The 13,208-nt window shown below is 33.9% G+C and overlaps 2 protein-coding genes across 2 annotated transcripts; both read left to right on the plus strand.

Annotated features, from left to right (window-relative positions):
- The first annotated feature begins 6,475 nt into the window (after nucleotides 1–6,475).
- On the plus strand, nucleotides 6,476–9,289 carry LOC101215835 (receptor-like protein kinase FERONIA). The gene has a single exon (XM_011657712.2). It carries the CDS (start codon nucleotides 6,536–6,538, stop codon nucleotides 9,053–9,055), a length of 2,520 nt encoding a protein of 839 aa, XP_011656014.2. The 5' UTR covers nucleotides 6,476–6,535; the 3' UTR covers nucleotides 9,056–9,289.
- Nucleotides 9,290–9,915: 626 nt separating this feature from the next.
- LOC101216076 (receptor-like protein kinase FERONIA) lies at nucleotides 9,916–12,528 on the plus strand. Its single transcript, XM_004141542.3, has one exon. The coding sequence runs from the start codon at nucleotides 9,978–9,980 to the stop codon at nucleotides 12,333–12,335; it is 2,358 nt and encodes a 785-aa protein (XP_004141590.3). The 5' UTR covers nucleotides 9,916–9,977; the 3' UTR covers nucleotides 12,336–12,528.
- The last annotated feature ends 680 nt before the right edge of the window (nucleotides 12,529–13,208 follow it).

The following is a 13,208-nucleotide window of genomic DNA, read 5'->3' on the forward strand; positions in this document are numbered from 1 at the left end:
CTTTTGGTGATGGTTGTTTGTTTGTGTGTGTGAAATAAGAACCTAATGAAACGGCTCATCTTCTTCTTCAAATTTGTAACGACGTAATATGAATATTTCTTAACTATAAGTGTTTATGTATACAAAGAACAAGAAATTTCATTACATTTTGATTGTGTTATTTGTACGATAGAGACCAAAGCGTTATAAATTTTAATGCACATACTAGATTATTATATTACCTATTACAACCTAAAGACTAAATTGTTTTGAAGTTGAAAGTATGTAAGGATTAAATCGTCAAAAATTAAAATTTGGAGGCATGAATTTTTTTTAATAAAGAATATTAGGTTAAATTATAAAAAATAACTTGATTATGAAATATAAGAAATATTTATGAAAAATACCTTTAAATTTGTTTTAGAAAAGTTCTTAAATATTGTTATCAAACAAATATTTTTTTTTCCTTTTTAAACTATATTATTGGTCTAGTTGGCTGATACGATGAACAAACAAAATTGGTGGTAATTAAAGTTAAGTTTCTCAAGGTGATCATTAGAGTTGATAGTCAAATATGAGCACTGTTGAAATTGACTGAGGCGGCCTTTGTCGTTGTTGGTTGTGTGAGGTCAATGTCGATATTGATTGTTAGGGGTAGTTGTCATCGATCTAGTTACTAAACATTATTTCATTGTAAGTGGTGTTGGTGCTTGAAGTTGATGGTGCTCATGGACGTTGATTATTAAAGGTAATTTTTGCCAGGGTTAAAAAACTATAGGTGTTTGTTAGAGCCAGAAGTTGGTCATCACACGAAAGTTATCTTGGAGTTTGTTGTTGGAGCTTAGAGTTAATCGCGCAAATGTGATAATATATTGAAGTTATTAATCATGCTCATTCAAAAGGTGATTTTCATCGAAGTTGGTTGTCGAAATTCAAAGCTTTTTGTCCTAAAGTTAATTAGCTGTGTGAAAGTGGTCGTTGGAGTTGACGCTCGGAGTGTGACAATTGTATTCATTGACAGTTACTAATGGATTAATAGATGCGTTGAAAACAATAGAAAATGAGAGTTAACCAACTATAATTTGTTGAATATATTGAACATTAATATGTAGAAATATTATAAATTGATAAAATTATTTTGTAAATACAATAATGATAAAAAAAATATTTTAAAAAAAGAAATAGAGAATCATAACCAAAAGCAAAAGCAAAAAGTAATTAATAATAATGCAAAGAGCGAGAGAGATGAACCCCTGCCTCCATCTTCAAGCTTCTTGATCAATTCTATAAGTTCTCTCCTCCCCCAACAAAATCCCGTATTCTGACGAACAAGTCGAGAAAGAGAGCACCAAAAATGGGTAGTCGTTCTTCCTCTTCTTCTTCGTTCAGTGGATTAACAATGGTGGTGGTAGTGATGATGTTGATAACCATCCTCTATTCCAGCCACACCTGCAGAGCTTCGGTTCTGATCAAGGCCAATGCCACGTACGGCGGCGTGATGACAGCGGAGTTGCTGATCTACCCTGATGTAACTCGGTATCTCATGTATGATCATGCAGACTCAAAGACCGGTAAGACCAAAGACAAAGAAGTCGTAGTTTGTGACAACGGCAAGGGAAATAGCTTTTCCGGCTGTGGTGGTAGCTCCAGCAATAAAAAGCAATGCAATGCATACGGTGATCCCAAAGATTGCATATAATCATTTCTATATGACTGATCAGTGTTCTTTGCCATGGTATCTTCTGTTTTTTTTGTGTGTGTGTTTTCTTGATGTTGAGTCGTTGTTTGTTTGCTTTAATATTTAATCTATGTAATTGGTGTTTGTGTGAAATAAAGAAAAATGAAATTTCTCATCTTCTTTCAAACACTATAATTTCATAATATCATTGTTACTTTTACCATAGTTACATAATATCATTGTTACTTATGTGTATAAAAAAAATAATGTTCTTCAACTTTGTATTTTTTGTTTGCTTAAAAAATCCATTGAACTCTCCAAAGTTTTAAAAAATATTCCATGCAAATTAACTGTTCTCTATTTAAAAAGTATCTTTGAACATTTTATGAAAACTATTGACTTTAAAAATGTTAAAAATACTTAATATCTCTAAAAAAAGTTATTAAAAAACTCTTATTTTTCTTGAATTTGTTTAAAGTATTATGCCAATTTTTTTGCAACCAAAATAAAAAAAAAAAACCAAAATTTTATTTTAAGTTTAAACCCTAAAATTCTACTAAATTTCCAAATTTTCCAATTTCAAAAATAAAAAGGTGTGATAAATTTTATTTGTGCAATTTAATTTGTCCGATGATCCTTTGGTTGTAATATGAAAATGAAATTAAAAAAAAAAACTGTGTGAAAATTTGGATATTATTTTTTTGTTTTTCATTATTTGTGTTTAATGAAAAATTTATAATATAATAGTAGAAGTTTGTGAATATTATCTTACAAATGTAAATACTATTTTACTAAATTTCTTTAATCAAGGAGATTAGAAATCAAAATTATAGTATAAATTCATATTAGGTTTGCATAATACGAAACCTAAATTAAAGAGGTGTAAATTAATTAACATAAGCTAATTTGAGATTTTAATCGAACAATTATAAATTTCACACTCAAAAGTTCCTAATATAATTTTAACTTATTGTTTTAAATAATTAAATAGCATTTTAAATTTAAAAATGCTCATAATTAAACTTATTTGAGCGAAAAAGAAAAAGAGAACCCAAAGCAAAAGAGAACCCAAAGCAAAGAAAAAGCAAAAGCAAACAGCAATAATGGAGAGACCATTGCTTCTATGTTCACTATCTGTATAAGTCTCCCCCTTCGCATACGAACAGACCAAGAAACAGAGAGCCAAAAATGGGAGGCCGTTCTTCGTTTTGTGGGTTAACAATGGTGGTGGTGGTGGTGATGTCGATAACCATCCTGAGTTCCAGCTACAGCTGCAGAGGTTCGATTCTGATGAAGGCCAACGCCACGTTGGGTAGCGTGATGACGACCGAGTTGATCATCAAGCACGATATAACTCGGTATCTCATATTCAAGGGTGCCACCGCAGTGACAGGTGCGACTGCGGACCCAAACATCGTGACATGTGGCAATGGCGCCGGAAACACGTTTTCCGGCTGCGGTGGTAATGCTAATAATACACAACAGTGCAATGCATACCAAGGACCTAACGCTTGCTTATAATCCCTTCAGTTCCATATTAATATGATCACTATGACTCTGCGCAGTTTCTATGTCATCGTGTAATCCCCTGTTTTTTATGATCCTCTGTTCTTCTTTCTATTTCTCTTTGAAGTGGAGTTTGTTTGTTTGATGCTTTCATTAACAATGTATTTGGTGCTTTGTTGTTTGTTTTTGTGAAATAAGAACTAAATCAAATCACTTTTCTTCTTCTCTCTCTTGTTCAATCCATTGATCCTCTAAGTATTTTCGTAATAAAGATTAAATTGTTACCGTCTACAAACTTATAATCTTTATTGTTATATACGTATGGTTAAGTTTTGAGTTTGATTTCGATTTGATCTCTAATTTTCAAAATGTTGTATTTTAATATTGATATTTGAATTTTATTTTAATTTGGTCCATAGAATATTTACATTTGTCATCTCAACTTTTCACTTATTAATAATGTATGTTAATAAATTTAGAATAATTAAAAGAAATATAATGAACTAGAATTCACTTTTTTCCTTCCTTTTAAAATTAATTTAGAATTTTACGTCTTAATTATTTTAAATTAATTAGAAAACATTAACGTCCATCATTCTAAATGAGTATTTATTAAAAAAAAGAAATAAAAATATAAAATATTAAATTCTGAAAACCAAATTGAAACAAAGTTCAAATCTTAAAATTTAAAACGTAACATTTCACTCAATAGAAACTAAACTTAAAATCTATATATAAAATACTTATTATCTGACTGAACACCAAATATAAATTAAAAGTCAATTTTAAATTTTTAAGAATTTGAAAATGAAATAGATTCAAACGTAAAAATTTTAATTTTACAAATATTTTATTTTAGAAAAAAATATCATTTTACAAGTATGAATTTTTCCAATTCTATCTGTATAAACTTTAAATTAATAAAATTTATAATCCATTTTAATAGTAATTTTATTAACCCATTATTTGAAAAGTATGCACAGGAGCTATAATTGAATGCAATATGGCAACTTTTAAATGTAATATAATCATGATAAAAGATTTAGATTATTCACTTATAACACTTTAGAAATTTAATTAAAAAGTTTAATATTTAAATTAATGATTGGTTGTATTAATTGAAAACTTTAACTTTATTTTTATTACATCAAATTGCACTAATAAAGTAGTGAAAGTTAGGAAAAGCAAAAACTAAAAAGCAAGAGGAAGTCCCCACATTCCATGCGACATGTCGTATTGAAATATGCTTTTATCTCTTTTAAAAGTTGTTGTGTCGTTCGTCTCGTGGGAATAGAAAACTATTAGGAATATTTTGGATAAAAATCATTATAATTTGGTCCAAATCTTTTCTAATCCACAAAAGCAACTTTAGGTTTTGTACTAATACGAGCCAACCTTTACTAATTTCTTTTACTATTTGTTACGATAGATTTGGATTAGAGGGAAAATTATCAGATTAAGTATTAAAACATGGGAGTCTAGGTCGATGTGTTCAAACTAACCTATTAGGCCTCTTGTTCTTGGCCAAGGACGATGGAGGCATGCTCTGGCCTATTTAGGTCAAAGTTAGATCAAGAGGAAGTCTCTTCATTTAATGAATGTGGGATCATTTGATTGAGAATTAACCTAATATGACTCGAAATTCCTCATATATATATGAACAACTTAGATCAGAATTTCACTATAAATACATTGTTGTGATGATTTTAAGAGAAGTAAGTTCATTTTCATCCCTAAAATTCTTGTTACAACCAAAAGCTACTTTTTGACTAAGGTATTGGAGACGTGATAATTTTGTCCATCAACACTCCCGATCTTAAACTTATAATTACATAGAACATATTGATAAGGTATTAATGTCGGTCAATATGGTTTTACATTGTAAAGAAATCTAAAATCAACAAAATGTTTTGATTTTTCTCTCGACGAAGATATTAGATACTTAAAAAAATTATATCTATAAATTTCAACCCTAAATTACCAATAAAACATACTACACATGTGATTTGGTGAAATCAAGATTGGCATCTTGGATGTTCAAAAACTAATATAAAACAAATTAAGAAAAGTTACCTATTCATTTATATTTGTTTGTTCTAAAATAAATTGAATTGTTTTTCTAAACTTAACTTTTACACAGAAAACAATTTTCGTCGATGATTAAACAAGATCTCGAGAATGAAAATGAAATCTACGATACTTAAATTCCTACCAACCAAAAATCCTTTAAATTAGTAATGGAAGAATGAAATATGATCCTCTCAATTATTTAATTATATTGACCTTTATAAATCACATTTTTCATGGCAACATATAATTATTGATTCACTTTAGATACAATAATAGTGAAGTTCTTATTTGTGGAATGGTATGATTGGTCATAAGGCTAACTTTAAACTTTAACTTTAATACCAAAAAGTTTCTCTCTCAAGTCTTGGTCTATTAAATATTATAAAGTAAAAGGACTCAATTACAAAGTGATTGCAATAAGAGAAAAGATAAAGGGTTTTAAAGCATAAAATAAAAAAGACAAGGAAAGAAAATGGTTTCTTCACTGTAAATATTATCATTGTTGTCTTCAATCATTTGGTCTATTTCTTCCCCTTCAATAATTCAATACCCAAATCAATTACACAATGTTTTCTATTCTTATTTAATTTCTAACCTACCTTAAACCCGTTTACGCGTTATAAAAAATCACTTAAATGAACTAAAATTGTACCTAAATGTTAGTGTGATTTTGAGGAGAGACCTCGCAACATGTATATAAAGTATGTAGGTTAATATCTCGTATTTCCATTGTTCACAATGTCTATGAGATACGTAGACCTTATGTTGCATATGCTTTAAGAAATTCTTTTCTCTAAAGATTCATTTATTCTCGTAATGTTTTAGTACATACTCTTGGAATTTCAGACAAACATTTAATATATTGATTTGTTTTACAAAATTTTACTTTTTAAAACTTTAATATTGTTATCGAAAGAAACTTTAAAATCTACCTAACATGTTAGGATTATTTTATAAATTAAAATAAATTATTTGTTAACATTCTAATTATTTTTAAAAAAATAGTAAAAGATAGGAAAATTTTCAAAAATAATATATTTGAGAAAATATTTAATATTTAGGATTGATATCTTTATTTCCACATTAAGAAAAGTTTTAGATATTGTATGATGGAGTGTATGTTCATACATAAATAAAAATTTGTATATTTTTAATCTTTTATAAAGGAATGTGTTTTATCTTTTTTTCTTTTCAAACTTTCCTTTCTAAAAAAGTATAAGCATTAAGTATTAACACTTTTTCTCAATTCAAAACTCTCCATTTCAATCCGCATAACCAAAAAAGATTCTTCAATTCTTTGTCATGAAAATCCTTACTCCCTTCTTCGTCTTCTTCTTCCTTCTTCTTCTTCTTCTTCTTCTTCCTCCCTCCACTTCTCAAACTTCTTATTACGTCCCTGTCGATAACATAGCCGTCAATTGCGGTACCAAAGCCATCACTGACACCGGCGATCGAAAATGGATCGGCGACGTCGCTACTAATTACTCCCCATCCGAACCACCAAACACAGTCAACAAGTCCACCTTCAAGTCCATTATCTCAAACACCATCAGCGACGAGATCTACAGAACTGTACGCCTCTCTCGCTCTCCCTTCACCTACTCTTTCCCGGTCACTGCCGGCCCCAAATTCATCCGTCTCTACTTCTACCCGGAAAAATACGAAGAATTTAATAGATCCGATGCCTTCTTCACTGTTCAAGCTGCCCAGTTCACTCTCCTTAAAAACTTCAGCGCTGCCCTCGTCGCTGATTTCATCAATAAAAGCGTCATCCCAAGAGAATTTTGTATCCATATCGCCGGAGAAGCACCAAAGTTGAACATTACCTTCACCCCATCTCCGAATTCTTATGCCTTCGTCAACGGAATTGAAGTGGTCTCTATGCCGGAAAACCTCTACTACTCTCCTGCGGAGCAGGGAACGACGACGCCGATTATTGGAAACAACATCGCCCTTGAGCTTTATCATCGAAAAAATCTTGGCGGTGACGACATCTTTCCGAGTCAAGATTCCGGCATGTACCGAAATTGGGATGGGACTAATCTACATATAACAACCAAACGAGTTATCCCAATACATAATGACTCTGTTTCTATAAACTACACAACGAGCACTCCTAACTTCACAGCCACAGATTCAGTTTATCAGTCTGCTCTAATTCTGGGTGTGAATCGAACTCTCAATTCTAAACAAAATTTATCGTTTCAATTGCCCGTTGATGTCGGGTTCAATTATTTGGTACGACTCCATTTTTGCCAAATTCTTATGGATCAGTTTCAAGGAAAACAGAAGATTTTCACAGTGTTCATCAATAACCAAAATATCACCACTGTCGATATAGATTCCATCAATACTCCTTTATACAGAGATTATAATGCACGGCCAATGGCGGTTGGGAATACTTCCGCTATCTTAGTTGATTTACACCCCTTACCAAGTGAGACCTTCGATGTGATTTTGAATGGATATGAAGTGTTCAAACAAAGCAATGGAACTAATCTTGCAGTACCAAACCCAGTGGTCGCTCTAGCACCAGAAATTAAACGGGGAGCCAAAAATTCAAATGCAACAGCGATCATCGCTGCTGTGTGCAGTAGCGTGGGATTTGCCATATTATCTTCAATCGTTGGATTTGTGGTTATATGGAAACAGAGTAAGAAGATGAGGAAGAGAAGGAAGAAGAAGAAGAAAACAAGAGAGGATAAGTTGCTGCCGGAACGACGGTGCCGGATTTTCACCTTCGAAGAGATTTGTGAAGCGACAGATTACTTTAGCAAAGAGAGACAGATAGGAGTCGGAGGATTTGGTGCGGTTTACAAAGGAATTTTCGAGGATGAAGACGATCTCACCGTCGCAATCAAACGGTTGAACCCAGAATCCAACCAAGGCGAACAAGAATTCGTAACAGAGATTGAATTGTTATCGGAGCTCCGTCACTTCAACCTTGTATCTCTCATCGGATATTGCTTGGAAAACAAGGAAATGTTGCTAGTTTACGAATATATGCCAAACGGAACATTCAAAGATCATCTCTACGACACCTCGAATTCTCTTCTATCATGGAGGAAGCGCCTAGAAATCTGCGTTGGGGCAGCACGTGGTTTAGACTACCTACACTCCGGATTCGATCGACCCATCATCCACCGCGACGTGAAGACTACGAATATCCTTCTAGACGAAAATTGGGTTGCAAGAGTTTCCGATTTCGGGATGTCGAAATTGGGGCAAACCAACACGGCAGTCAGCACGGCAGTGAAAGGAACTTGGGGCTATTTAGACCCGGAATATCATCGACGTCTGAAAGTGACAGAAAAATCCGACGTATTCTCATTTGGGGTCATCTTGTTCGAAGTGCTGTGTGGGAGAAAACCATTGGACCCGCTTGCCGGTGAAGAGAAGTTCAAGCTTACGCTATGGGCTAAGAAATGCTTGGAGAAAGGGAATGCTTATGAAATTATCGATCCGCATTTAAAAGGGAAGATTTCATGTGATTGTTTAAAGCAATACTTGGAATTGGCGACAACGTGTATCAACGATCATTCAAAGCATCGGCCGAGAATGGAGGTGGTGGAGGAGAAATTAAGGTTCATCTTGAAGCTGCAAGAGGAAGCAGATGGGGATTGTCCGGACACGGAATTGAGTTATCCAGAGGAGCCATTTTCGCCGATAAGGTCATCAGGAGGTTCTCTACGGACTGAGTCGTATAAAAGCCACATCGCCACCATGCTCAGCGGCTCCGATTTCACGGTATCGTCGCTTATGAGTGAAGAAATGTTAAGTGAACAGAGCTCCGGTTCTATGGCGTATTCTCGGAAGACATAATTTATTTCTTAAAAAAAAAATCCTTTTTGTTCTTCTTTTTCTTTTTATAATTTTATTTAAAATACCGTTTTAGCGGTTAGGTTTTGAAAATAACGTTATAGTTTGGAGTTGGTTTAGTTCTTAAAGCACTTATGCTTTGAACTAAAAGTAATGAATATATATAAACTAGTCTCTGTAAATTTTACAAACGTAATGTATGTTTGTTGTGGATTTTATTTAATTTTGATTGCCATACATATGACTTGATTAATAAATTAAATATATATATGATTGTTAAAACAATTGGTTGAAAGGGTAATCTAATAGTGAAGTTTTTATCCGTGGAATGGTAGGATTGGACATACATCGTCTACCTAATTAGGCCTTATTCTTTTAACTTTAACTTTACTACCAAGAAGTCCCACATACAATTCTTGGTCTATTAAATTTTTAAAAGTAAAAGGGTCGGACTCTATTGGCTTATTAAGAGAAAACACAAAAGGGTTTTAAAGCATAAAAAAGAAAGAGAAAAGGGAAAGAAAATGGTTTCTTCACTCTAAATATTATCATTGTTGTCCTCAATCATTTGATCCACTTCTTCCCCTTCAATAATTCAATACCCAAATCAATTACATATGCTTTCTATTCTTAACTATATTCTCACCTACCTAACCCTAAAACAAAAATGTGCTATCCAAACTAATAAAATGGTTAAACACTAAGAAAACTTTTAAATATTATATGTTAGTGTATGTTCATGAAGAAATAAAAGTTTGAATCTTATTAATTTTTTTAAGAAAAGAATGTGTTTTATCTTTTTTTTTTCTTTTCAAACTTTCCTTTACTTTTTAAAAGTATATATTCATTTCAAAACTCTCTATTTCAATCTGCATAAGAAACAAAACATTATTTTTTCTTTAAAAAGAATCTTCAATTGTTTGCCATGAAAATCCTTACTCCCTTCTTCCTCTTCTTCTTCCTTCTTCTTCTTCTTACTCCCTCCACTGCTTATCAAAGTTCTTATTACATCCCAGTCGATAACATCGCCGTCGACTGCGGCGGCATCTCTGCCTTCACTGACACCGGCGATCGAAAATGGACCGGCGACGTCGCTACTAATTTCTCCCCATCTGAACCACCAAACACAGTCAACAAGTCAATGGTAAAGTCCAGTAATTCAAACACCAACAACGACCCTCTCTACAAAACGGTACGCCTCTCTCGCTCTCCCTTCACCTACTCTTTCCCGGTCACTCCCGGCCCCAAATTCATCCGTCTTTACTTCCTGCCGGAAAATTTCGACGAATTTCATAGATTCGACGCCTTCTTCACTGTTCAAGCTGCTCAGTTCACTCTCCTTAAAAACTTCAGAGCCTCACTTGTCGCTGATTTCTCCAATAAAAGCTTCATCGCAAGAGAATTTTGTATTCATGTCCCGGGACAAGCATCAAAATTGAACATTACCTTCACCCCATCTCTGGATTCTTATGCCTTCGTCAACGGAATTGAAGTGGTCTCCATGCCGGAAAACCTCTACTACTCTCCTGTGAAACAAGGAAGGACGACGCCGGTTATTGGAAACAATATCGCCCTCGAGCTTTATCATCGGAAAAATCTCGGCGGTGAAGACGTCCTTCCGAGTCAAGATTCCGGCATGTACCGAAATTGGGATGGGAGTAACCTATATATAACCACCAAACAAGTTATCCCAATACAAAATGACTCTGTTTCTATAAACTACACAACGACCACTCCAAACTTCACAGCTACAGATTCAGTTTACCAGTCCGCTATAATTTTGGGTACGAATCGAACTCTCAATTCTAAACAAAATTTTTCGTTGAAATTGCCCGTTGATTTCGGGTTCAATTATTTGGTACGACTCCATTTTTGCCAAATTCATATGGATCGGTTCCAAGAAAAAGAGAGAATTTTCACTGTGTTCATCAATAACCGAAATATAGCCGTTGTCGATATAGATTCCGTCAATACTCCTTTTTACAAAGATTATAATGTACCAATGGCGACTGGGAATACTCCATTTATCTTACTGGATTTACACCCCTTACCAAGTGAGAGCTTCGATGTGATTTTGAATGGATATGAAGTGTTCAAACAGAGCAATGGAACTAATCTTGCTGTACCAAACCCAGTGGTCGCTCTAGCACCGGAAGTTAAACGGGTAGCCAAAAATTCAAATGCAACAGCGATCATCGCTGGCGTGTGCAGTAGCATGGGATTTGCCATATTGGTTTCAATCGTTGGATTTGTGGTTATATGGAAACAGAGTAAGAAGAAAACGAAGAAAAGGAAGAAGAAGAAGAAAACAAGAGAGGATAATTGGCTACCGGAACGACGGTGCCGAATTTTCACCTTTAAAGAGATTTGTAAAGCGACAGATAACTTCAGTAAAGAGAGAGAGATAAAAGTTCACAGAGGATTAAGTGTCATTTACAAAGGAATTTTCGAGGATGAAGGCGATCTCACTGTCGCAATCAAACGGTTGAAAGACCTCCCGGAATCGAACGTAGGGGAACAAGAATTCGTAAGAGAGATTGAAGTGTTATCAGAGATTCGTCACTTGAACCTTGTATCTCTCATTGGATATTGCTTGGAAAACCAGGAAATGTTTATAGTTTACGAATTTATGGTAAACGGAACATTCAGAGATCATCTCTACGGTACATCAAATTTTCTTCTGCCATGGAGGAAGCGCCTAGAAGTCTGCATTGGAGCGGCGTGTGGTTTAAACTACCTACACACTGGATTCGAGCGACCCATCATCCACCGGGACGTCAATACAACAAATATCCTTTTAGACGAAAATTGGGTTGCAAGAGTTTCTGATTTAGGGATGTCGAAATTGGGGAAAACTAACATGGCAGTCAGCGCGGTGGTGAAAGGAACTTATGGTTATATAGACCCGGAATATTTCAATAATAAGACAGTGACAGAAAAATCTGACGTATACTCATTTGGGGTCATCTTGTTGGAAGTGATCTGTGGGAGAAAACCATTGGAACGGCTTGCTGGTGGGGAGTGGTTCGGCCTTGTGGTATGGGTTTTGGAATGCTTGGAGAATGGGAATGTTTATGAAATTATGGATCCGAATTTAAAAGGGAAGATTACATATGATTGTTTTAAGCAATACTTGGAATTGGCGATAACATGTATCAACCAACATTCAAAGCATCGACCGAGAATGAAGGAGGTGGAGGAGAAATTAAGGTTGATCTTGAAGCTGCAAGAGGAAGCAGAAGCAGAAGCAGAAGCAGAAGGGGATATTTCCAACGGTGATTAGAGTTATCCATAGGAGCCATTTTGGCTGATAAAGGCAGTAGGGCATTTCCTTTTTACAAAACACAAAAACTGCTATTTACATTTGTAATGGACTTGTGTTTATTCGCTTATGACTGAAGAAATGCTAAGTGAACAAAACATTCGGATATGCTATGTGGCCTATTTGATCAGAAGACATAATTTGTTTTTCAAAAGTTCCTTTTTATAATTTTCTTTAGCCATTAGGTTTTGGAAATAAGGTTATAGTTTGGAGATGGTGTAGCTATTAAATCACTTAGTGCTTTAAAGAAAAAGTAATGAATGTAAATTAGGTTTTGTAAAATTTCAACTTTTTCCCTAACTTAGATCACTTTAACTAAAATTTTAATTTAAAATGTCAAATTCTCAGCTCCTACTTAAAACCTAACATGTGTAAAATTAATATTTATCTTAAATCCTTAATCTTACACGTTAACGCCTTTCAAATATCAGATTTGATATTTTTTCGTCAAACCTTTCTTCTCGCCTAATTCCATTTGGCAAATAGCTTTAACTCCTTAACATAACTTCCAAATGTCTCTTAACGCGTAACTCTTCTCGCGGACTACCCAACTTTATCGCGAAGACTCTTTCTCAGTTAAACACCTAGACTTCATAGATCTTATCGCAAATCCTTATTTTCTCAAAGTTTCCTTGCAAACTAACCTCTTAATCACGTAGACTGACCAAAATGCTCTTGTCTAAATCGGAAAAATTGAATACCTGAGCAAATTTTACTTCTTATACTCAAATTAGAAGCACGTCTCACAAACCGATAGCACATTTTTCATATTGAAAACTATCACTTATAGAAAAACTACTAATAACAGCTATTTATGATAACGATTGATTGCAC

The sequence above is a fragment of the Cucumis sativus genome, chromosome 5 (assembly GCF_000004075.3).
Source record: "Cucumis sativus cultivar 9930 chromosome 5, Cucumber_9930_V3, whole genome shotgun sequence".
In the NCBI taxonomy this organism is placed as follows: domain Eukaryota; kingdom Viridiplantae; phylum Streptophyta; class Magnoliopsida; order Cucurbitales; family Cucurbitaceae; genus Cucumis; species Cucumis sativus.